The following is a 27,115-nucleotide window of genomic DNA, read 5'->3' as shown; positions in this document are numbered from 1 at the left end:
GGATGTGGAAGGCATTTTGCCTTAACAGATCATTGAGAATTTTTTAGGTCCTTGCATTGCTGTGAAGGACTAAGTCTACTAGAAAAATTCCTCACACACTGTGGTCTTTGCTGTGTACAAAGTTCTCCTGGTACTGCTCCTTTCACTCAGCATCAGATCATATAAGTCTTTCCAGGCCTCTCTGAAGTCTTCTTGTTCATCATTTTTTATAGCACAATAGTATTCCATTACATTCATATACCACAACTTGTTCAGCCACTCCCCAATAGATGGGAATCCCCTTGCTTTCCAGTTTTTGGCCACCAAAAAGAGTGCGGCTATAAATATTTTTGTACATGTGGGACCCTTTCCCATTTTTATGATCTCTTGGGGATGCAGTCCTAGAAGCGATATTGTTGGGTCAAAGGGTATGCACATTTTTGTAGCCTTTTGGGCACAGTTCCAAATTGCTCTCCAGAACAGCTGGATCAACCCACAGTTCCACTAACAATGAATTAGTGTTCCAGCTCTCCCACATCCTCTCCAACATTTATCATCTTCCTGTTTTGTCATGTTAGCCAATCTGATAGGTGTGATGTAGTGCCTCAGAGTTGTTTTGATTTGCATCTCTCTAATCAATAGCGACCTTAAAACAATCTTTAAGTGATTCTGTCATCCCCAAAATAGATCCACTACTATCTTATCCCTTTTCTTTTTACAAGCTAGAAGAAAAAGCTGTTACATCCATTTCTTTGCAATCTAGCTTCCAAACTAATCACTCGATACATTTCTCTCTCCACACGTACCAGTGATCTCTTAATTGCCAAATCTGAAGGCCTTTTCTTGGTCTTAATCCTGTTTTACTCCTTGTAGCATTGATCTTGTTGGCCCCCATCTCCTGGATATTCTCCCCAGGTTTTTGTGATCCTGCTTTTCCTTGTTTTTCTTCTTACTGGTGTGTCTGCTCCTCAGTCATCTTTGCTGCATCGTAATTAATGTGTGTACACCAAGGCTTTGTCTTGGGTTCTCTTCTCATTCTTCACTCTTGGTGATCTCATCAGCTAAGACAGGTTCAATTATCTCTATGCAGATAATCCTTACATATGGATATCTATTTGAGTTGCAATAGTGCTGGATCACCAACTCCCTCTTGTATATATTAAATCGGATGTCTCAGGCATCTCAAACTGAACATGTCTAACACAGAATTCATCTCCCTCTGCCCCTCAATCTACCCCTCTCCTGAACTTGGCTGTTTCTGCTCCATCTTTCCGGTTACCCAGGTGTGCAATGTCAGAGGAATTCTTGCCTCTTCACTACCCATCTCTAATCAGTTGCTAAGTCCTATCAATTCTGCCCCAATGATGTTTCCTGCATTCATCACCTTCTCTCCAATCACAGGGCACTACCACCCTAGGTCAAATCCTTGTCACCTATTACCTGGACCAGAATAGCTTCTTAACTGGTTTCCTTGCTTTAATCCATTCTTCCTACAGCCACCAAAATGATATTCCTAAAGCAGAGGACTGACTATGTCACACGCTTGCTCGATAAACTTCAGTGGCTCCCTATTACCACAAGGATGAACTACTAATTCTTATTTTTGGTCCTTATGTGCTGGCTCTAACCTCCTTTTCTAGACTTCTTAAGTATTACTTCCTTTTGTGAACACTATGTTCCAGTTAAACTGTCTTTGCTATTGGTCACAAAATATTACATCTCCTTTCTGTCCCTCATGCCTGGAAGCACTCATCTCTGTACTTCCCCTGCAAAGACTTTATATTTTTCATCAGCTCACCTCAAGTGCCATCTCCAACACAAGATGTTTCCTGAGCTATTAAGTGGTCTTCCCACCAAAGTACCTGTATATATTTTGTAAGCTCCTTGAGAGCAAGGATGTTTTATTTTGTCTTTGTATCTCCTACTATTTAGTACTGGGGATGTGTCTGGAACACAGAAGGCACTTAATAAATGGTTAGTAATTGGTTTACATACACATATATACATGTATGTACACATATTTTAAATAATTTGTCTTGATTAGAATGTGAACACAGTTCAGGAAATGAATCCCAAAATACTGACTTTATCAAGATCTTAAGTTAAATTTCAGGAGAGTTAGGGAGGAGGCACATCACATTTTTTTTCTATTGAGGGTTACTGTGACAGAAAAATATATTACTCTAGGACCAAGTAAGTTCAAAGTAATTGAATTTCTTTCTTTGAAAAGAAAATGCAAAAAAATTTCATTTTTTTCTAAGTACAAGGAACATTAAATTATTTAATAAATATAGCAAATAAAAATCATTTTATGTTAAAGCCATACAATGCAGAGATACCTTAATTGGATAGGGAGAGGAAGGGAAGCAAGGGGGATGAGACAGACAGAAAGAATACTCTCTTAGGGTGGCCTCTAGATCAGAGATATGGATAAAAATTGCTTGAATATTCTAAAAAATACATTTTAAATTCCAACCTGAAGTTTGGAAATATATTCTTTAAATCCCTTACTGGAAAGAGGGGTGGTATAATCTACTCTATAAAGAAAAAAGTTAACTTTCATGAAATAACATCCTCACCTTGTGGTCTTTTGAGTATTACAGAAGATGCCTCCTAGGGCTGGTTTTTACAAATGTAAGCATTTATCATGGCATGGAGGTGGCCTAGGTTTTTCTTAAGGTTATACTGGTAGGATACAAATACTGGCAAGTTCTTCTTATACTGGAAAGGTCTGACCATGGTCCCAGTGATAGAATGTCTGAGGTCTGGTCTACCCAAATACAGAGAGCTTTGAGCTTCATCTTCTACAGTTTGGCCACTAGTTAATGAGTTCTTTGGCTACGGTACTTCATGAAACAAAGGAAAATACAAAATAGCCCATGATTCTGTGTAAGTTCCCTTCTGCTTTCACAGTAATAGACCATAGCAGAATGAACTAAAAATTACACATTATTCAGACCACCTATAAATATTAATTTAATTGTTGGTCTCTGAATGCCTATGAAGAGCCTTGTCCAATAATGAGTGGACATACTACTGGAGGAACTGAATTCAATCAGTTGATATTTTCACTGTAAATGAAACCATAAAACAATAGACAATTGTAGCTAAATGGAAAGCTGGTACACACATTCTCCTTGGAGAGGCAACTAATAGAAAGCTAACTTTGGAGTCAGGAAGATTTCGGGTAAGTCCAGCCTCAGACACATACTGACTATGTGACTGATGGATGAGTTACTTAACCTCTCTACTCCTGATATCTAAGACTAAGTTGTAAACAAGGTACAAATCTTCATTAGCAGAAATTCCTCACCAGGAAGTTCCTACACCTATGAAAGCACAAGTCTGGTCCCCTCACCTTCCCCAGCAAAAGAAAAAAAGCAAACCAACAAAAAACCCCCAAAAAACCCAACCAACCAAAAACAATTTCCTAGGATATTTGGGCACATTACATCATTGGGTTTATGATAAATATTTGCAAAAAGGGCACCATGAAAATAATTGCAGTGTCAACATCTGTTGCAGAGGAAGTAGAGAAATCAATGATGACCTTGATAAAGACCTTCCAAATTAAAGCAAGGTACGGTTTAACATTCACATCAACGTATGAGAGGGCAATGAAAAAAGGTGAAAAACAAAGAACAGGAATAAGAAATAAAAAGATCAAAGCCTAGAAGATTACACAGAAGCTCTATGCTCATGAATACATTTTTCTAAAGGACTACTAAAATAAAATTGATTCTGTTTTAACTGAAAGACCATTACTGATGGAGCAATCATTACCACCATCTAAAGTCAGACTAACGACTTCTCTGACTAAAAATCATAACATCAAAACCTGAATAAAAAGATATGGCATACAACTGAGGCAACTTCAATATGACCTTTTAAATAAATATACTGAAAAATGGGAAATGCATAAAAAGAAACAGCCACTGACACTATTGCCTTTAAAAGGAAGTTTAACTGGTAATCACCACCTTTGCTTCTACACAAGTCCTTATAAACAAAGGCAGAGAAAAATCATTCACTAGTTCTAATTGGGTCTACTACAAACTTATTTTATATAACCTCAACTGGGTCCTCACTTCTATAAGGTAGTTTTTACCCTTCTCTAACTCACTATTTTACTCACTACAGTAGCTCTTCTAACAAGCCTCCCATTGCTCCCCCCCCTTCAATCTTCTCAGTTGAGAACCTTGCCTCTTATTTTAAAGAAAAAATTGAAGCCACTCACCTTGAGCTCCCTCTTCTCTCTTCTTCATCTCCTATCACTCATATGCCTTTGGCCACTGTTTCCTCCTTCAACCCTGTCACATGATGAAGTGGTTATCCTTACCAAGGATAACCTCTCTACTTGCTCAATCTATTCCATTCTATCCTGTGTCCTTCAAAGGATTGGCTCCTCCATCATTCTCACCCTATCTCTTTTCACTCTCTACCTAACCACTAGTTGCTTCCCCACTGCCTACAAACATATACGTCTCCTCTATTTTTTAAAAAATGTAACAACCCTCACTTGATCCTCCTATCCCTGCTGTTATCCTAGAATTCTTCAGCCCTTTATGGCTAAATTCCCTGAAAAGGTTGTCTATAACAGGTGCTTTTACTTTCTCTTTTCTCAACCCTCTTCTTAACCCCTTACAATCTCACTTCCAAACTCATCCCTCCACCAAAACTGCTCTCTCTAAAGTTACTGGTGATCTAATTGCCAAATTCAGTGGCATTTTTTGCAGACTTCATTCTCCTGAACCTTTCTGCAGCCTTGGACATGTCAACCACCCTCTCCTCCTTGATAGGCTCTTCTCTGTAGGTTTTGGAGGTGCCAATCTTTCCTTATCTGACCATTCTTTAGTTTTCTTTATTGGATCCTCATCCACATATGCTCTATAACTGTAAGTATCCTACAGGGTTCTGCCCTGGGCCTTCTTTTCTCCTTCAATCCTACTTCATTTGGTGATCTCATCATCTCCCATGGATTTAATTACCATTTCTATACTGATGATTCTCAAACCTATCTATCCTGTTCTAATGTCTCTGCTGACATCTAGTATCAGACTTCCAACTGCCTTTTAGATATCTTGAACTGGATGTCTAGTAAATATCTTAAACTCAACATGTCCAAAACCAAACTCAATCTCTTTCTCCTTAAACTTTCTCCTCACCTCCCCCCTAATTCCTTTTCCTTTCCAATTACTGTAGAGGGCAACATCATTCTCTCAGTAGCTCATACCTCCAACTTCTCACTATCTCTCATCCGCCTTATCCAATCTGTTACCACAGGGAACCTTATCATTAGATTTTGCCTTTGCAACATCTTTTGAATACACTTTCCTCTGACACTGCCACCACTGTGGTGGAGGCTTTCATTACCTCCAGTTTAGACTATTTTAATAGTTCACTGGTAGGTCTGCTGATCTCGTCCTTCTCGACTCCAATCCATACTTCTCCATTTAGCCACCAAAGTGATTTTCCTAACGTTTAGGTCAGATCATGTTGCCCCCTCCCCACTACTTGATAAACTGGGATTCCCAATCACCTCCAGGATCAAAGACAAAATCCTGTTTGGTGTTCAAAGCCCTTTATAATCTAGTCCCCTCCTACCTTTTCAGTCTCCTCATTCCCTGACCCATACTATTCAGTGACATAGGTCTCTCAGCTATTCCATGAACAAGACATTTCACATCTAGGCTCTGGGCATTTTCTCTGGCTATTGTCCATGCCTGGAATACTCTATCTCATCTCTGCCTCCTGGCCTCTCTGGCTTCCTTTAAATCCAAATTAACATCCCATCTTCTACAGGAAGCTTTTCTCAGTTCCACTTAATTCTAGTTTCTTCCTTCTCTTATTTTCTGTTTATCCTATATAAAGCTTGTTTGTACATATTTGTTTATTGTGCCCCCTCCCATGAGATTGTGAGCCCCCTTGAGGACAAGGACTGTCTTTTGTCTCTTTTTGTATTCCCAGCAGTTAGCACATTACTGGCACATACATAAGTAGGCAGCAAATGTTTACTTGACTGACTGAAATCAATCACCACAACAGAGACCAAAAAGGTCTATAAACTAACTGTCAGCAAACTCTTGATTTCCTGACAAGACAATCTAAGATCAACATTGCTTTAGAATACAGAATATGAAAATGAATTTTCATTTGTGATTCCAAAGAGTTAAAATTGACAGTACAATTATGAGGTGCATGGTGGGCATGAGTAAGTTTCAACAGATAACCAACCAAGAATCAAATAACAGAAACTATGTAAAGGTCATCATCAAAAAGCTATATGACTACAAAAGGTGGGCTAGTCAGGTGGTAAGAGCAAGGGATAACTGATAAAACTATCATGTACTTCCACTGGCATTAGAAGTGAGCCCATTTAACAAGCCCCCAACAGTGAGAAACATGCTCACCTTAAACAAAGAACAATGTCTGCTGTGAAATCAGGAAAGCTTATATTAATCTTTACATCCATTACCCCTAAATGGGGGTAATCCATTCAGATTCAGGGGGAAATTGTGATCTACATTTGGACTAATAGAGTACTAGAAAATTTTGAATTGAACTTTGACATTTTTTCCCTTTTCTTCAACAGTATTTTTTACACAAAATATCCTAGACAGTTTCCCTCTAACTCTAAAGCTTCACAAGTATATGATTTTTAAATTGTCTTTATGTGTCTGGTTTAATTTTTTAAGTTTTGTTGAATGTTTGGCTATCTTTAAATTGTCACGCCATAAAGCTTTCCCTCTTAAAAATCCTCTAATTTACTGAAGAAGTGGCACTAGGGCTTTAAAAAATTTTTAAAGCAAAAATTGGAAATCCCTATGAGGTAGTTTTGACCCATCCCCCTGGTAGTTATATTACCTATCTCAATGTACCAGAGAGATCTTTACTTACAAGAGAATTCTGATTTATTCACTATTTAGTTAAGAATGAAATGTTACACTTGTTGTAACATTTCTACTTGATGATTGGGAGTTCTAAAAATGCAATTCTGTAAACCATTTTAAATTAAATTTTAATTCAATATTAAATTATACAACAATTTGCCACCCAGATAGCCCTCATCATTTTTTACTGATCTTAACTCAGAAACTGACCCATCTCTAAAGATGAAATACTCTATTAAGAACTGTAGCATAGTACATACTTTGCTTGCTAAAATCTGTTCTGTGCAGTGGAATGCTAACGTTACTAAGACTAACATTCATGTTACAAAGGCCATTTCAGGTTTTACTATGTATAGTCAGAATGTGGGGAGTATAGAATACAATCTGACCTGTGACTTCTATATAATAATGAATGAAGAAGTATTAATTAATTTATTAATATATAATACATAATTTATAATATAATTACAACATACATAATTCATCAAATTATTAATATAATTATATTATAAAATATAATTTTAATTAATAATATCAATATTATTGAATTATTAATAATTTATTAATTAAGCACTATGTGCCAAGCACAAATAGAAAAAACTCGTGTCCCTACTTTCAAGGAGTTCACACCTCTCTTTGGAGGAGACTAAACATATTAAAAAGTTCAGTGCAGAGGGAGATGGAAAGTCCTACCCACAAGTCTTAAGGGTGCTCTGATAGCAATGATAGGATTCTATTATAGTTTGAGCACAGTTTAGTAAGACACTTACATATAAAAGTAACATACTTAAAGATACATAGCATTTTCAAGAGTAGCATTTACTTTCATTTTGTTACGAAAAAAAGCAGAGCCATCAAATGGAACTCTAATTCCCACTAAATCTGGCTACTTTAAATAAGTGTTCACTTTAATATATTCCATACTAGAATGAAAACCTTTAAATAATCTTTGAAGATACTAGGTCTAGTTGTTCACATCCAAAAAAGGAAAATAAATATTTGAGTTTACAAAAATAATTCTAGCCAAAACATAATTCTTTAATTATGAAGTACAATGTAAATGGAATTACTATGTGCTATTATTCATAATATGATATTACTATACCACCAACAGTAAGGTGTGCAATTTAAGCTGATTTTACTGAGATGGGAATAGATTTGCATATTTCCCCCCCCATTATATAGATGCTTACAAAAGCCCTGATGATTATACAGTCAACTGAGTACCAAATTTAGTAATAAAGTTTGAACATTGGTGAACAACATCCTTGAGTTCAAAGTTTCAAAAATACTTTTCAGGATTAATATTTTAATATCTGAGTATTCACATGTAAATTGTCACAAAACTAAAATGCACATAGGGACAGTCATGGGTTAAGGCAAAACTCTGGTAACCAAAGTTTTCACTACTGTTTCCTAAAAAGCTTAGGAAATATACACTGACAGTAAGGATTCACTCATTTGCAAACCATCTGCAAACAGAAATGAGAATGTCAGTAAAACCAAAACCAAGCAGGCAAAAAAAAAAAATATCAGAATGTACACAGAAACTGTTCAGAAACAAGGCAGGCAGATGAGGGTTGAGAAAACCCATGCACCTCAGGGAAAGGCAGATACATGGCCAAAACCCACGCACCTCAGGGAAAGGCAGATACACGGCCAAAACCCAAATAAGCACAAGTACCAAAATACAAGGCCAAAATTAAACAAAACAATGACATTTATATGAACCTCTGCATACATTATCTCATTGGAGTCTCACACTACCTTGCAAAAGATATTCTGCATTTTATAGATGGGGAAAGAGAGGCTACTGAGAAATGGATCACCAGGGGTCACACCTTTTAGTGACAGAGGCAGTACCCAGGCTTCCCTGAATCTACACCTAGAACAAGTTCTCAAAGATACCATGCATCCTCAGTTAAGAAAAAGTAGATGGGAGAAGTAGAGCCAAAAGGCCAGAGAAAAGGAGGGGACTTGCTTGAGCTCTCTCTTAAACCCCTTCAAATAACTTTAAATAATGCTTCAAAAAAAAATTCTGGAGCAGCAGAACCCACAAAGGGATGGAGTAACACAACTTTCAAGCCAAAGACCACTTAAGTTGATGGTCAGCAGAAAAGGTCAGTCACACCCAGGTGAGAGTAGAGTGCAGTCCAATGCAGATTGTGCCAGCCCAGAATGGGCCCCACCAAACCATGAGCAGGCCTTGCGAGCCACTGAATCATGAGTGGCAGTGGCTGCTTCTCCAGCTCTCAGAACAGTATGGGGGTTGAACTGGTCAGCCAGAAGTTACCACGGTCTCTTTTCTGGCACTGGGGACAACACTCTGTTGCTTTACCCATACTTGGATCCAGATCACTGTGGGTGGCAGTCCCAGGGTGAGGCGGAGCACTAGTACATCAGAGCTTGTGGCCAAAGTAGAATGGGGATCCTTGTCAAAGTTCCAGGGCAGAAAAGAGTGCTTGTGGTCACTCAGACCACAGCACAGGCCAGAAGAGCAGCAAGCATATCTCTCCTTAGATCATATCACCTTGGAAGAACTGAAAACTTACAGGTCCCTGGAAGTATCTCTGAAAACAGTTGCACAAACCCCCTAAATCTTGGGACAATGCATCCTCCACCATAGCCAAATTTTAAAAGAGGTACAGAAATCCAATGAGAAGAAGAAAGCCTTTTTCTGAAAAGCAGAACTGATCAAATGGAAAAAAGATACACAAAAGTTCACTGAAGAAAATAATTCCTTAAAAACTAGCATTAGGAAACTAATGATTTTATGAGATGTCAAGAAACAATAAAACAAAACCAAAAGAATGAAAAAAAATATGTGAAATATCTCCCTGGAAAAACAACTGAGTTGGAAAATAGATCTAGGAGAGATAATTTAAAAATCATTGGACTACCTGAAAGCCATGATAAAGAAAAAATAGAACCTAGATATCATCTTTCAAGAAACTGTCAAAGAAAACTTCCATGATATTCTGGAACCAGAGGGTAAAATAGGAAAGAATCCACAGGTCACCTCCTGAAAAAGATCCCAAAATGAAAATATCATCCCAGGAATATTATAGCCAAATTTCAGAGCTCTTTAGTCAAGGAGAAAATACTGCAAGCAGCCAGAAAGAAACAACTCAAAAAACAAAAAGGAAGAGGACAAAAATATTTATAGCAGCTCTTTTTTGGTGGCAAAGAATTGGAAATTGAGGAGATGCCCATCAACGGGAGAATGGTTAACAAGTTGTGGTATATGGGTATGATGGAATACTATTGTGCTATAAGAAATGATAAGCAGGATGCTTTTAGAAAAACCTGGACAGACTTAAATGAACTGATACAAAGTGAATTTAGCAGAGCCAGAACACTGTAACCAGTAAAGGAAATATTGTAAGGTGATCAACTGTGAATGACTTAGAATTTATTCTCAGCAATCCAACAATGGACTTACAATCGAAAATGTTAACCATCTCCAGAGAAAGAACTGATGGACTCTGAATACAAACTGAAATATACTTTTTTACTTTATTTTTCCTGGACTGTTTTTCTTTTTTGATTTGTTTTCCTTCAAAGGATGACTAATATGGAAATATGTGTTGCACAACTACACATGTCTAACCTATATCAAATTGCTTGCCTTCTCAACGAGGAGGGTTGGGAGGGAAAGAGGAGAATTTGAAATTCAAAATTTTAAAACTAAACATTAAAAATTATTTTTAGGTATAATTGGAGAAAAATTAAATACTAAATAATTTTTTTTTAAAAAAGGAAAAGGTAGATTGTCAACAGACCTTGAAGGGGACCAGGAATTAGATCCACAGAACAAGAAAAAAGCAAAGCACACACAGAACAGGTAATAGGCACTTGCCCAAGACCTTGATTATGCTATAAGCTTCTGGCCCAGCCAGCCATTACTTGATAGCTTCTTGCTGAAGAACAGTTCTGGGGATGTGGCTTTCCTAAGGCCTGCAAATAAGCAGGGAAAGGACTGCAGCTAAGCAGGATAATATACGTGGGCAAGATGGGCAGAAATGAAGTCCTATCAAGATTCTAAGCCCCTAGCAAACCAAGGGGGACACACATGTGCTAGAGAAAATCTACTGATAGAGAGCTGACATTTCTTCAGCCCATCTCCACTTCTAAAAATCCATGTTTACTATGACTAATCAAAGAGAAAAGCAGTTCCATATTGATGCCTACTATCAGTAAATCACAATTTCCTCGCAAAGCTGCATTATAATGAACCATTCCTTCTTTATAATTCTTCCTGTCTTTGCTGATACCTTAAGAAAACTAAGTCTGAAACTTCCTCCCCATTAAGGTTTTTTTTGACAATTCATTAACAAAGATAATATATTTTATTATAATCTTTATTTCAAATGATTTAACACTTTTTGAAATAAGTAAAAACCATGAAGTTACTTCCCTGAGCTTATATAAAGAACTAATTCCACAAAAAGCTAAATATATGTATAAAAAGTTAAAAAGAATTAGAGGTACATAATTCTCTGCATTGTCTATTTGCTGTTACAAATTCATTCTTAAAAGTCTTCTGTCTTTTGGTACTTTTGCTAAAAATGTAATGACATTTAAACTTCCCACACCTGGTACTTAATGAATCAGTCTGATTTGTCTTTATCAAATTCCAGTGCAATTTTTAAGGCAGTGCTATTGAGGCCAACAGATTGCATGTTACATATGATGGTAACAATCACTCCCCTTGGAGGAATAGCTATCCTGTTATCTGTGGTTTCCATCTCCAAGTCTTCAGGAAGAATTAGCAGGACACTACTAGCACCTACTGCACCTCCAGTGTGAGAAGCGTAATGTCGCTGCTGCCTACATGAACCATATATTTGTTTCTTTTCCACAACACCCCATGCCATTGCATATTTCCCCTCTCTGTCCCAAGACATCTCTGTGTTTGGCACAGGAGTCCAAATCATTATCATGGTTTCTGGTTTGAGGTACCCCGGCAAAAGTTTCTCATTTAAGTTTTTAATCATTCCAACTTGGTAACCATACAGCATTGCATTCCCAAATTTAAGGAGGTCACCAACTGTAGAGAGAAATCCACCGCCAGCCCATTTATAGGAGTTGTCCACATAAGGGGTGTTGATAAGACGTCCCTTTTTATTGTAAACATAAAACCTAAGTGAAATGAAATAAGAAAGGTTACGAGTCACTATTAAGAATTCATTAACCTATTTTTGACTGTCCACATTATACTAAATGGGAAAAATGTATATGGGGCTGATGACATTTCAATACTATGAGCCAAAAACTAAACAGAGTTTTTCCAGTATGACTGAGCACTAAGGCAGTAAAGACAACTAGGAGAAAGCAACGGTCTGATAATCTTGTCAGTTAAGTATTGGGAGCAGGCCTGCTTTTACAGTGGCAGGGTCTATCTGCAGAAAGGAGCTTGTACTTCAGAACCTGTACAACACAGGAGGAACACAACAAACATTTTATCCAACAGGTAACGTCTCTGGTACTTAGACAAACTTAGAATACTTGTTCTTGGTCCCCACACTTACCTGTGTGGCTTTCCCAGCTATAAAATGAAGAACTATTATCTGTATCATTCGCAAGTTTAGAACATGACTATTAATCCACAAACAAAAAGTAAGCACCTGTTATGTGACCAGCACTGGGGGAAAAAGACATAGAAGTACAAAATGTAATTATCTGTTCCTGAAAACATTAGCTGGGTTGTACAAAGTCAAGAAAATAATGAAGCAGAGGCAGCAATTCAGTTCAATAATGATGCTTTTCATACAGGATCCTGTTGGAGTGAACATTAATTTCTAAGTGCAAAGGGTAAAACTGGATAACTTAAGAACATACCAGGATAAGCAAGGGGAGCTAGATTTTGTTTTGATAAAGTAATATATTTCATTATGAATATATAATTATGTATCATTATACACACACATATACATATATACATAATCAACTGGCAGCTAGGTAGTGTAGTGAGTGGATAGAGTGCTGGACCCATGTCCATGTAAGGAAGACTCATCTTCATGAGTTCAAATCTTGCCTCAGACACTTACAAGTTGTGTGACCCTAGGAAACTCACTTAACTCTGTTTGCCTCAGTTTCCTCATCTGTAAAATGAGCTGGAGAAGGAAATGGCAAACCACTCCAATATCTTTGACAAGAAAACCCCAAATTGAGGTCATGAGGAGTCAGACACAACATTTATAAAAAGAATTATAACAATAATTACAAAAAATTAGCACAATTGTAATTGAATAGAGGTTCCATAAAGATATAACTGTCTGAAAAGTTTACCATCCTCAATTCTAAGTACATTACACATTTTATTTGATATATAATTTGTACTTAACAAATTTCTTTTCCATAGTCGAAAGGTAATTTTAGTATGGATTAGCAAATTATTCAGATTCATGAGATTTTATGACAGGATAAGTAACTTAATATTATGGCCTTCAAGTATTAAAACTTAAACTGTAGGTTGAAACACATCCACTAAATAGACTATCACCTGTTGGATACTGAAAATACTAACTTTTTTAAGTGTCTCTCCTTTTACTAACTTTCTTTCACTAGCAAGAGTCACTCCAAGTTACAAAAGTGGCATAGAATACAATTAAATATGGGCAGACTCTGGTAAAGTTAGCTTATTATACATTTCCTAGACTGGTTCTAAGATGTAGAATTATGCATCATATTAATGGCTCATATTTACAAAGCACTTTAAAGTTTATGTTTTCTTCACAATAACCTTGTGAAGTAAATCCTACTTGTAATATTACCTTCATTTTACAGATGAAGAAACTTGAATAGGGTCACAGTGTTAGAGCCAGGATTTAAACCCAGTCCTCTTTGTATCATTTCTGTATGAAATACCATTTACGCTACTCCTTCAAATCAGAAAGTTTATCCTGGAAATAGTTCCATGTATATGTCATACATGACCAGAACAAAGAAGACAGACAAGAAAGACAAATCTTAATAGCATAAATGTCCTTAAGTAGCCTGGTTCAATTGCATTTTTAGGTTTCCATTAGTACTACAATCTTAACATTCACACTTAGGGAAAAAAACCAGTGGCAATACAAAGCTAGAAAGACATACTCATCTAAGATTCATTTTTCAAACATTTATTAAGCATCTGCTATAGCTAGGCACAGAGGGTAATAAAAAGATAACTAAGACAATATAATCTGATAAGAGTAAAATACTGAGTTAAAATCTGCAAACTAGCATTTAAGTGCCATGTTAAAATGCAAGCTACAAGTGTAATCAGAGCAAGTACCTGATTACTGTACACTGCATCTGAAAAGAAGTTACACAGCAGGAGCGTTATTTTCTTCCCTGAATGACATTACTTGGAGTTCAACTTCTGCATGTGTGCAAAGTCTCCTCCATACTCTTGCCTAACAATGAAATTTCTGAAATTTTGTCTTTCTAGTATATAAAATAATTCTGTATATACTAAAAGGATTGTGACATTTCAATACTTTCTCTTTTGGTTTTCAAAAACTTGGTGAAAATTCTAATTTTATACTTTGATCCTTCAGTAACTTCATAGAAGAGAAACAGGTTCTCACACAAATAATTTTGTTCAGTGAACAAACTTTACTATTTTATGTTCTTAGGGAAAAAAGATCAAAGAAAGAAGAAAAAGGACATATATTTGCAAAAATAATTATAGTAAATCTTCTCATAACAGCTCAAAGCATGGACCTAGAGGGGTACTTACCTACTGGGGAATGGCTAAACAAATTATAGCATATGAATGCAATGTAATATTACTGCGCCATTAATGACAAAAAAGAATTTCAAAATTAAAACTGAAAAGACCCCAATGAGAAAAGGGGTTTTGCCCCACTGGAAGTAAAATGAGCATGAGTAGGCAAAGTCAATATAATAAAAATTACAATACTACCCAAATTAATTTATTTATGCAGTGTCATATCAAACTACCAAAGAATTACTTTGCAGAGTTGGGAAAAAAACCAAAATTCCTCTGGAGGAAAAAGAGATTAGAAATATTAAAAAATCAATGAAAAAATGGAAAGGAATGGAGGCTAGCAGTAACAGATCTCAAATTACTCTACAAAGCTGTAACTGAAAAATAAATATGGAGATTGATCAGTGGAATAGAAATACATTTTAAAAAAATGTGTATTAGTATGGAACATAACAAATATAGCAAATTCCTGAAAGACAATGTATCAAATAAGCTCCTGAAGATGATGTGATTTTTATATCTTAGTAACAATGTTACAAAATCCAAAATCCAAACAGTACAGACTTAGTTGAGACAAATGTTTCTTAATTTCTATAAAACATGTCAGTCCTGCCACTTTGTATATTATTGTGTTATACTAGAAAGTTTAAGGACATAGAGTCAATAGCATACATTAAGGAGTTTCATTTGCCAAGAAAAATTTTCTTGTAAATCTCATAAAATCTTTAGTATTTGAAAAGTAACATTAAGATTTTACTGCAGCTTATCAGATAAAGGGGAGAGGCTCACTGAAATAAGTGAGCAATAGTAATTCTCAAACAACCCAGGAAATGGAAGTGTTTGTGGGAAGCAAAGTAGAAAGTACTCTGGTACTAAGTCAAGAGAACCTGGATTCAAATTTCACCTTTGCCCCTTACTCCTTATATATAACCTTGGGTAAGTCACCATTTTCCTAGGCCTAAGTTTCCTTATCAGGAAAATTGTACTAGATTGCTTTTGAGGGCTCTTTACAGATCCTGTGCCAGCTACCAAATACTGGGATCCTAAAAATAAAATATGGCAACCCTGAAAGACATCCTGGCAAGGGAAAAGAAAAATCAGGGCAAAACAAATTAAATTAAGATTGAAAATAGGGGACTTGCCATGCATAAAGTATGTGGTTTTCATCAGTCCAAAGGAAGAATATCATGGAGTAAACAGGCAGCCCCTTCTTTGGGGTCCCTGTGGATTCTCCTTATTTTATAAACTTGTCAGATCCCCAGACAGCATCTGGTGGGCAAGGTCATCAGCTCCCGGGAAAAAAAAAAAAAAGCTTGTTTGGGTTATTGGAGTTCCTAAACAATGAACTTGGCTTGTTCAGAATATGCAAGTTTATGTATAATATAGAAATGATTTTTAATGATTTGTCTTTACACCAGGATAAATTTAAACTTGAAGAAGCAAAGAAAAACAAGTGAAAGATGTTAAGTAAAATGTCTTATGTATGTAACTCATGGTAAATTTTTATTGTTTACTGCAACTCCATAAGAGTAAAAACAATTTAATCTAGCCCTAAGCTATGATCAGTGAGACTTGGCATTTGAGGTAAAAGCCTTTGAGAACTCAACTAATTTTATTTTGAGTTTGAATTCAGATATAGTGTCTGCGTTAAATTAGTATTTGAGAGAAATGTCACAAGCTACTCAAGAGGAAATGTGATCCTGCTGCAGATGGAGGTTTGCTTTTGGGAAAAGCTGAGACAATGATTTTAGCCTCAATTTAAGATGGGACCCTCCTGGCTCAGTTTCCCCTTTGTCCTCCTTTGAAAAGGAATGTTTCCCACCTGGCTATTCTTAAGTTGGGTTATAAGGTGAAACTGAAAACTGTGAGTCTCATCTGAATTCAAACAGAGCTAAGGATATTTTCTTGTCATATCTGGCATGTGCCTGCTTTTACCTTTTATAGCAACTTTCTATGATTAGAGCAAGTGGTCAGTAAAAGATATGAGTATGATGCAAGTGTGTGAAATCTTGCTGTTTTCAATCTGAATGTGTAGTCATTTCATATTCCAAACAACTGGGTAGATTAGTACTTGGGCCTGTCATCTGCCTGTCTGCATAGTCAAGTGAAAGAATAAATCCTTGCAACAGAACATTCTTTCTGAATGACATAGGAATAATTAGACAAAAGGAAAAGAAGTTTGTTAAATAAAGATTACAAACACAATGTTGATCATTATCCCATAGACTAAGGCTGGGAATCATGTGAGCTACTATAATAAAATGTGTTAGATCTCAGCTAATCAGACTAAAATTATACTCCTTTCTATAGCTTAAATAATTTAGTAAATGGGTACTTGGCCTAGTCAACTGCCTGCTGCTAGATATGGCTGTAAGAAATAATGCCTTCAAAGTTTCAAAATGAAGTAAGAATAACTGGGTATTGGTGTAATTGATTGAGGGACCTAGCTGTTCTATTAATTACTGAAACCAAATCAGAAATATCTTCAGTTGGTTTGGGGAAGAGAATTTCAGTGCAACCAATTATCTTAAAGGAGGTAATTTATGGAATAAAAGTCAATTTCATTACAAATTTGTTTTATTATAAACAATTTATTGATAGGCACTGTTTTGGAATTACTTAAAGTATCCTCCCAAATCTTTTATTATAACTGGAGTAAAGTAAAGCTCTTATAAACAAATTCATTTGTATAACTATTGAGCCCACTGCAGTTAACTAAAAATTAACCAAGTACTAGTTTTGCAAACAACTTTTAAATTATGACATTCCAAATTATTTCAATATGCAAAATGCATTTGTTGTACACCCTCCTGTAAATAACGCAACACACTTTTCCTAATTAGTCTAAAGCTTTTCCTCTATAAAATGAGTTTGCCGTTTTAGAAAATAAATGCAGTAACCTAAAAAGGCAGCGATATAAGTATTTCCGTATGTGATTTTGAAGTAGCATATGTGTATCAATCCTGAAAAATGGACTAAATTCACATTCTTACATCTACCTGTAATTCAACAGAGCATTAAGAAGTTTTATAACTTCCAGATATTTGACATTTGAAAAATCATTCATTCAAATCTGTTATTAAAATTATGACCTATGGAAAATACACTAACACTTAAAGTAACATATATATGTATATATACAATCTCTAAATGAAAACTAAGACTTTGACAAAAACATTTTTCCTGCAACTGAACCAAATAATTTAACAATATAAATGAATGATAAGCATTAAAAAAATACAATAAGCAGATAATACCAAAGTGAATGTGAAGATGTTACACAAATCATTAACAAGTCATTGCATTCACCTATAGTTTTCTTCATGCAGAAAAGTAAAACTTTGGGTAATTTCAAATAAACTTCATGGTTATATTTAAAATTTGTAAAAGTTAGAAATAAAACATCCTAAATTAATTAAATTTTAAGCCTTCAAATTAAAAAGTAACTCCTTCTGCAATACCTCTTCTTTACTTTTTTTAACAAATGGGAAATGCTCTCCCAATGGACACAGGGGAATGTGGCTAAATCCACAAACTACATAAATATTATAAGATATCAGGGAATCAAGGAAATATTTATTTACCTTGCTCTATTGTAAATCATTGGCTCATTTTCTTCTTGCACAGTTGTCATCATATCCAAGTCATGGAATATCTTCTGCATATAGTCCAAAAACTTCTGTCCTGAAGCTCTTTCTACAACAGCTGCCAGTAGACTGTATCCAAAAGTTGAATACAAAAACTGACTACCTTAAAGCATGAGTGCAAGAAAAAAAAATTATTTTAAAATGTTAACCATTGTTTTGACATATAGAGACTCCTTAAAAAATGTACTACAAAAAAAAAAAAACCCAAACCAACCCATTTTTTTTTTAGCCAGAACATCTTATTCTGACATATTAAGAAAGGTCATGAATATATTTTATTGGCCTTGCAAACTGGCTTTCAAAAGTCAACAACCCTAAAAAATGTGTACAGTTTCACCCAAGTTAACCAGTGCTACTTCTCCTTCTTCTCAAGGTAATTATGAGAATCAAATGAAGATAAATACAAGGATATGAAAATATAAGCGTTTGCCTGTAACAAAAGCACCTAGGCAAAGATTTATATGAACTGATCATCTCTATTTTTTCTGTGACAAAACAAAAACCAAGACAAAAGGAAGACTGTAGAAAACAATTACAAAACACTTTTCACACAAATAAAGTCAGGTGTAAACACCTGGAAAATTATCAATTGCTAACGGGTAGGCCAAGTTAAAATTAAAAAAATGACAATTCTACCTAAATTAACTTATTTATTTAGTTCTATACCAATCAAACTACCAAAAAATTATTTTAAAGAGCTAGAAAAACAATAAAAAAATTCATCTGGAAGACAAAAGGCCCAGAATATCAAGGGAATTAATAAAAAGAAATGCATTCTAGGTGTACCAGATCTTAAATTGTATTATATTTGTACATGTATATATTGTACATACATGTATACTTTATAACTGTATATATTAAACTGTATTGTAAAGCAACAATCATCAAAATTACTTGGTACTGCTTCAGAAATCGAGTGGTGGATCAGCGGAATACATGAGGTATGCAAGACACAATAGTCAATGACTATAGTAATCTACTATTTGATAAATTTAAAGATTCCAGCTTCTGGGATAACAACTCACTATTTAACAAAAACTGCTGGGAAAACTGAAAAATAGTACGGTGGAAACTAGGCATAAACCACTATCTTATACCTTATACCAAGATAAAGTGAAAATGAGTACACGATTTAGACATAAAGTCTGACACTATAAGCAAACTAGGAGAGCCAGGACTAGTCTACCTGTTAGATCTATGGAGGAGGGAAGAACTTATGATTAAACAAGTCAATGGAACCAAGATTAGAAGGGAAGCAGAAAGCTGGGAAATAATTTTTATAGTCAGTGTCTCTGATAAAGGCCTCATTTTTAAAACAGAGAAATGAATCGGAATTTATAAGAATAAAAGTCATTCCCCAAATGATAAATGGTTAAAGGATATAAACAGGAAATTTTCAGAGGAAGAAACTAAAGCTATCTATAATCATATGAAGCAATGATCTAAATTACTATTGATTAGAGAAATGCAAACCAAAACAACTCGGAGGTACCACATCACACCTATCTGATTGGCTAACATGACAAAACAGGAAAATGATAAAATAGAGAAGATATGGGAAAACTGGAACACTAAAGCATTGCTGGTGGAGTTGTGAACTGATCCAATCATTCTGGAGAGCAATCTATAAGTATGCCCAAAGGGCTATAAAACTACGCATACCCTTTGACCCAGCAATGCCACTTCTAGGTCTGTATCCCAAAGAGATCATAAAAACAGGAAACAGACTCACATGTACAAAAATACTTACAGTCATTCTTTTTGTAATGACAAAGAAAAGAATTAGAAGTTGAGGGAATGTCCATGAATTGGGAAATGGCTGAACAAGTTATGGTACATGAATGGAATGAAATATTATTGTGCTATGAGAAATGATAAGCAGGCAGACTTCAGAAAAACCTGGGAAGACTTGTATGAACTGATGATGAATGAGGAGAACACCGTACACGGTAACAGCTACGCTGCTGTAATGCCTACCTTATCTCTTCTCAGCACTGCAAGGATCTAAGGCAATTCCAAAAGACTCACAATGGAAAATGCTATCTACATTTAGAGTCTGAATGCAGATGGAATCACATTACTTGCTCTCCTTTTCTTCTTTTGTTTTGTTTTGTTTCTTCTTTCTCATGGTTTCTCTCAATAGGTCTAATCCTTCTTTACGTCATAACTAATGTGAAAATATGTCTAACATGAATGTATAAGTAGGGCCTATATCAGATTGCATGCCATCTTGGGGGTGGGAGGAGGAGAGGGAGACAATTTAAAACTCAAAATCTCATGGAAATTAATGTTGAAAACTAAAAATAAATAAATTATTAAAAATAAAATTAAAAATACTTGATGAGTAAAAAAAAGGAAGATTGTATTAAATTTCTTTTAGATCCACTGTTTAAGTCACTAGGCGTTCTTTTCGATACTTGATATATGGAACAAGAATAATCTTCAAGGTTAATATATACATAAAACATTCTTACAATTTAATGGAATTCCTACGCATCATACTGAAAAATCAAAAATGAAGTATTATCAAAACATATCAGAATTTTATGTAATTATATATTTTATCAAAAAGAACATATAATTTGGTTTACAGAAATTACTGCTAATAAAGGGATTTTTCTTTAAAAGCTATTATACAGAGAAATGGTTATCTATAATTTAGTCTATTTCTATTTAACATTGAATTATGCTTTGAAAACTGCTATTTACCAAATTTCTACACATGAAAGACATAGTAAATCACATCACTAAAGGAATGAAACTAGATGGTGTCCTTAAATTGGGCTAACTTTAAATGATTGTGCTACTAAATGCCATTCTTTGTTCTTTGCAACAGGACCCACACAATCTTTATTTCTATCTAATGCTTGGAAGATAGTATCATTTAGGATATCCTGAATTTATTTAGGAGAAACACTGACAACTTCATTAAGAAACAGAATCAATACTCACCTGGTTTAAAGAACAAAGGATCATTTTTAAATAATCTTAGAGACTCAACTGAATTTTCAAACTTTTCTTTCAAATATAATTCATCTTGTTCAAAATCATTCTTTTTCTTGCCAGGTTTTGAATTTCGGCATTTGGTTTCACTATCTTGCTCTGTCTTAGCTTTGGAAAAGTCACTCTTTTCATTATTTCTGCCTCCTATTTCTTTCAAGTCTTTGTCTTGGTTGAATTCCATTGTTTCTTTCATCTTCTTCAAAGCTTTATAAGCCTTCTCTTCTTTTACTTTTTTCATATCCTTTTCATAGTGGCGAATTCCACTTAAATGAGAAATCAATAATCTTGTAGTGATGGAAACCTAATTTTTAAAACATGTAAATTCAAATAGTACATTAAGCTACAAAGCAGAAACATATTAAACTAGAAAGGTCACTTAAAAAAACATACAAAGAAAACATAATGTAGGAATCATATTTTCCAGTTCTGGAACACAGTAAGAATAATAGTTTTCCTTGCAGGTTTTAAGACCCAAGCCTGAAAGGAAAACCTGCCATGGTATTAATGAAAAAGAAAAAAAGATAAGCTATAAAATATTCTGCCATATCCAGGTATAATCCAAAATCAACAATAGAACATGTCTGTGATGGAATGTGAATGTCACTACCTTTTCACCTTCATATTCTTTCTCTGGAAATTCAGGAACATATTTCTGTACTGGAACATCAAGATCCAACCTGCCCTCTTCCCACAATTTCGCAATAGCCACCATGGTAAGGCTTTTGCTGATGCTAGCAATTCTCATCACTGTTTCTGGTTTACATGGAACTCTGTTCTCAACATCAGCATAACCCAAACCTTTAACAGAAAAAAAAGTAATTATTAATATATATAAATGAACTTTAAGTATATTCTAGAATAGAAGCATCAAATATTTTCTCTTGTGACCCCAGCAAGATTAAAACGTAATTGAGAAATATCTAGCTAACTAAATAAAAATTAGTAGAACATAATGTTGACATGTGACTTGGAAGTTGATATGTAACCTTAGGGATCCTTATATAGGTTTAGTGCAAGTTTGATACCAATGTTCTAGAAAAACTAAGCTATTTACATTCAGTATGTGACACAAGATACATCCGCAGGAAATCTGAAATTGCTCTTTTCAGCTCTTACATATCAACCAAGAAGAACAAGGATGCAAAATTTCTTTACGCTAACATGAAACCAAATACTCACATCAAAATTATACTTTACTATCTATAGTGTACTGTACAAGCCTCCATTTTAGCAACATAATTTGCTTTATTTAAAGCTGAATAATTAAACAAGGAATTATTTTAGGGTGATTTGTATGAAAATGTTCTCAAATTTTAAAAGGCTGATTATCTTACATTTAAAATAAATTCTTCAGTATTATTCATAGTAAACAAAATGTTCTCACAAGATGCCATTTATTCCTGGTTTCACATCAAGATGACATTAGAAGATCTCTCTGATGGTGATTCTGTAGAAGTGAACATCAAACTATTTCCTACAGATGTAATTCAGTTCACTCTCTATCTAATTCAGATACAAACAAAAAGAAAAAACATTTGACCTGAGGCCCTTGCAACAACAGACCTCCTGCTTAGCAAATTTAGGATTATTTAAATACCCTTTATCAAATTGTGGGGATTAGTTCACATCTTTTAGAAAGTCTAAGATAGAAATGTAAGAGCTAACTTGACAAATAATATTGATAATTTTTTTAAAAAACTTATGTGGCTTATACAGCCAAATACTTAGGCCACAGGAATTGGAGGTATTTACCCTGGAGAAAAGTTTATTTAGGAGAGATAATTGTTTTCAAGTACTTAAAAGATCTGGTACCCTATAAGAGAGATTAGGTTTATTTCACATGGCCTTAGAATTTAGAGCAATAGGTGTAAATTCTAAACACAAAAAATTTAGGCTTGACATAAGGAAAAATTTCCTAACAATGAAGGCTATCCAAAAGTGGAACAGATTTTTTCCAAGGTGGTGTGGGTTTCCCCTCTGACTTCCAGCAAAGGCTAGATGACCACTTGTCAAGTACATTTTACAGGGGATTTATTTGAGTATTTATGCATGGGTTGAACTAAAAGATCTCAGAAGTCCCTTTTAAAACCGTGACAGTGTTAAAAACACTCAAGTCTTACAGTATTTTAATAAAGATGTAAAATAACAAGCATTATATAGTAAAAAATGTAAATACAAGTAAAAAAATCCCATGTACATCAAGTTAATTCTTGTAAGTGAAATATTATGAAAGAAATGTTATATCTGGAGGATGATTTTTCTTTCCTATTAAATTTCTAAGCTTATATTCTCCCATTCACTTTTTTTTTGGAGGCAAGTGACTTTCACAGGGTCTCTTCCAGTCACTTTTACTCAAAATCTTTACTACTTGTGAATGTGATCTATGTAATCAACTGCTCAAGTAACAGATAAATATTTTATGGATAAAAACTTTTAACTAGAAATTCTACAATAAAATATTTTTACTAAATAAATATCTAAGTCAGAGACTCCATTGCCACCTTTAACAGACACATAAAACTGTGGATGTATTTAAGCAACCTGGTTTTGCTTGTATTTATTTCCTATTTTTATCTATATGTATGATGGCTCTGACAATGGACATCACAACCCAAAATTGAACCCAAGTACAGGGTGAAGTCTGGAAATTCAAACAGATGAGAGACATCAAAAGGCAGATAGTTACTGATAGTAACTGCTAGCTGTCAGTCAAGGACTTCTAGAAAAAATGATTTTTGAAGGCTAGTCAAAACTTAAAAGCATCAATTAAGTGTGTAATGGAGAAATGAATAATCATGAAAGTATCTGTAAAGAGACTATGTGGTATGTGATTTATACTGCTTCATTCCAAATGATTTCTTGTTCTTTTGTTATTTTTGTAATCAGCTTTCATTTCTTCTTGGTGGTGAATAACATGATTTTCTAAAAGTTCTCATATTAAAAATACTCATCCCCATCAAATTTAGTCTACAAAAGAGACATTCAAGATTGTCTAGGAAATAAAGTAATGACATAGACCATCTAGCAAAGCTTGGATTTAAAAAAAAGTTACCCTCAAACCTCTTTTTGTCATTGACTATCACATTTAAAATAATTGCATTCTACTAAAACCACCCAATCCTGTATTATATCAGAAAGTCAATTCTGCTTTCCATAATGATGGACCTTTCATTTTCTTAAACGAGAATTACTTGTTTTCACATGAATTTATTTCAAGTAACAATACTTCATTTGCATTTTAAAAAAGCGATTTAGTATTTTCCTAAGCCCACCTTCTGACCAGACTTCTTTTCCATCTACAGAAACTCCAACTACTATGCCTGGTGCTCCCACCTCATCCTGCGTGCGGAGGGGAAAAAACAAACAAAACAAAACAAACAAACAAACAAAAAACTCAAATCAACAGCGGGATCGCTAGGCACGTTACCCAAAGTCTGGATGGGGAAGTGGCCTCCCAGACCTAACTGACACTAGCGGCTGGTAAGTCCAGGCACGGAGCGCTCTACAACAGATAAGGATGAGGGGCAGAAAATAAAGAAACAAATAAGTAAATAAGATAAAGGAAGGAAGGAAAGCACGGGGGGATAACTGGTTATCTTTCACGGAGGTTTTCGGTTGGGGTTTGGATGCGTGGGTTGAACCACAAGGTCTCCAAGCCTGGGACGACAAGAAGCTAACACTAAGCTTGTGTAACGGGACTAGGTGTGGTTTATGTATATCTCCGGGAAGGTGTCCCCGGAGGGCATTCCTGCCCAGGCGGGCAGTTCGTCGGGGAAACCACCCGACGGGCGCCCCGCCGGCGAGGAGGAGGGGGAGGAGGAGGAGAAGGAGGAGGAGGGGGAGGTGGGGGAAGGGGAGAAGGGGGAGGGGAGGGGAGAGGAGGAGGAAGGGGCGGAGGGGAAGGAGGGGGAGGAGAATGCAGAGGAGGCAGAAGAAAAGGGCAGCCGCCAGAACACGCCCACGAAGCGCCCCAGATCTTGCACAAGAGGACAGTCAGGGGGTGACACGGCAGAGGAAGGGGTGCCCGCACCGCCACTTCCTTCCGCCTTCACTTTACGTCCCTGCGCCCCTCTGGGCCTCAGTTTCCCGATGTGTTGAAGGATGGGGCTGCACCAGCGAGGCCCCAAGGTCCTTGAGCTGGCGCTGTGGTTTGGGGGTGGGGGTGGGGGCGGGGATCCTCGGGCGTCCCGTTCGGGGGGTGCGGGGCTAAGGGTCCCCTCCCCCGAGAGGCCCCGCCCCGAACCTTGATCCGGTGCAGCAGGTCCCGGCTGCTCGCGATGGCCCTGGCGAAGCGCTCGGGGGGAGGCGGCGGCGCGGGCGGCTGCCGGGGCAGCGGGGCCGGGGCCGGGGGCTCGCCCAGAGGGGACTCGTCCGGCCGCGGCGCCCCGGGACTCGGTACGGGGCTGGCGCCCCTCAGCCCTCCCGCCAGCTTGGCCCCGAGCGCCAGCCCCAGCCCCAGGCCCAGTCCGCCGACCCAGCCGTGCCCCAGAGTCCACCTGGACTGCCGGTGGGACCAGCGCCGCGGCCCGCTCCGGCTGTGCGGGGACACGGCCCGCCGCGCCGCGGCGCCCAGGAACCGGTGCATGGCGGCGGCTCAGGCCCGGACTGCCCAGACTGGCGGCGACGCGCGCGCGCGCACGAGAGAGGCGTAGGGGAGGGAGGGGGGGAGGGGAAGGGAGGGAGGCACCGACCCCCGCGCGCGCCCGAGCTCGCTCACAGCACCGAGCAACTGACGGAGCGAACGAGTGCCGAACGCATCGAACCCTCAGCTCTCGCTCCTCTCGCCTGGTCTCCTCTTCCGACTTCTGCTTTTCTTCCTTTCCTTTTCTTCTCCCGGACCACTTCCTATCCTAGTTCCTAACTTCTCTGTCCGTCTGTCCCTGTCCCTGTCTCTCTCTCTGTCATCTCTGTCTCTGTCTGTCTCTCTCCCCTCTCTCTTTCCCCTCCTCCTTCCGTGTCTCCGTCTGTCTGTCTCTGTCTCTATCCCTGTCTCTCTGTCTGTCATCTCTGTCTCTGTCTGTCTCTCTCCCCTCTCCCTTTCCCCCCATTCCTCATTGTCATCCTTTTCTATACTTTCCCTCTCCTTTCTTTCTCCCTGTTCGTTCTCCCTCGGTACCATTTTTCTCCCCTTGCCTTCTCTTTTCTCCTTCATTCTTCCTCACTGCCATCTGTTCCTTCCCATTTTCCCTCATTCATTCTCCCTCACTGAACCCTTTTCTCCACTTCTCTTCCACCTTCTCCATTTTTTGTCATCTTTATCTCCATCGTTTATCTCTTTCGCTAACAGAATCAGAGGATTCTGGAGTAGAAAGAGAAATGAGAGGTCATTTAGCACATTCCCCTTCTTTTACAAATGAGAAAACTGAGGCCCAGGGAGGTCAATGGATCTGACCATGGTCTCAGGTGGGCAGAGCTAGGATTTGAATCAGATCCTTTGTACATCTTTACATTACATTTTCTGTCTTGGAATTGTGAGGAAAATTCCATGGAAGACCCAGCTAACTGTCTCTGGCCATTAGATAATCTAATCAGGACCAGGAGCTGAAAAACAGATACCAGCGAACTCCCTGGGAATGTGCATTAACTTATGAGTGTGAATACACCCTCCAATCAGTATAAGACCAGTACATCCCACATCTCCTCTTTTGGTGAGACTCTCAGTTATGTCTTTTCAAATTCCTCCATAAAAGAGCTGCTTATCTCTGGAATACAGCTGTGTTATTTAGGCTGTCTGTGGTCTCCTCTTCTTACTACTTTTTTCAGTTGTATATGTCCTAGAATTCCTGTCTCTAGTTCAAGTCCATACTGGCAATATGAATGAATGAGGAAACATTTTTTCCTTAAGTACTTACTATTTTCCATGCCCTGTCCAGAACACA

At 36.8% G+C, this 27,115-nt stretch overlaps 1 protein-coding gene across 1 annotated transcript; it reads right to left on the bottom strand.

Moving 5' to 3' along the window:
* Positions 1-11,212: 11,212 nt before the first annotated feature.
* Positions 11,213-25,857, bottom strand: LACTB (lactamase beta). The gene is made up of 6 exons (XM_072613250.1): positions 25,480-25,857; positions 24,509-24,575; positions 21,844-22,034; positions 21,186-21,537; positions 18,171-18,336; positions 11,213-12,011 (listed from the first exon to the last, which is right to left on the bottom strand). The coding sequence occupies exons 1-6, from the start codon at positions 25,819-25,821 to the stop codon at positions 11,480-11,482; spliced, it is 1,650 nt and encodes a 549-aa protein (XP_072469351.1). The 5' UTR covers positions 25,822-25,857; the 3' UTR covers positions 11,213-11,479.
* Positions 25,858-27,115: the final 1,258 nt, after the last annotated feature.

The sequence above is a fragment of the Notamacropus eugenii genome, chromosome 1 (assembly GCF_028372415.1).
Source record: "Notamacropus eugenii isolate mMacEug1 chromosome 1, mMacEug1.pri_v2, whole genome shotgun sequence".
NCBI lineage: Eukaryota > Metazoa > Chordata > Mammalia > Diprotodontia > Macropodidae > Notamacropus > Notamacropus eugenii.
Note: the sequence above shows the minus strand (reverse complement) of the source record. Positions and strands in the feature narration are given on the sequence as shown.

Bases quoted from the DNA above. Each gene is read 5' to 3' on its own strand.
- LACTB (XM_072613250.1), bottom strand. From the start codon at position 25,821: ATGCACCGGTTCCTGGGCGCCGCGGCGCGGCGGGCCGTGTCCCCGCAC. The intron at 21,538-21,843 runs GTAGTGACATTC...TTTAAAAATTAG, and splicing joins AAGAATATGAAGGTGAAAAG to GTTTCCATCACTACAAGATT. The intron at 18,337-21,185 runs GTGAGTATTGAT...TCATGCTTTAAG, and splicing joins TCCTTTGTTCTTTAAACCAG to GTAGTCAGTTTTTGTATTCA.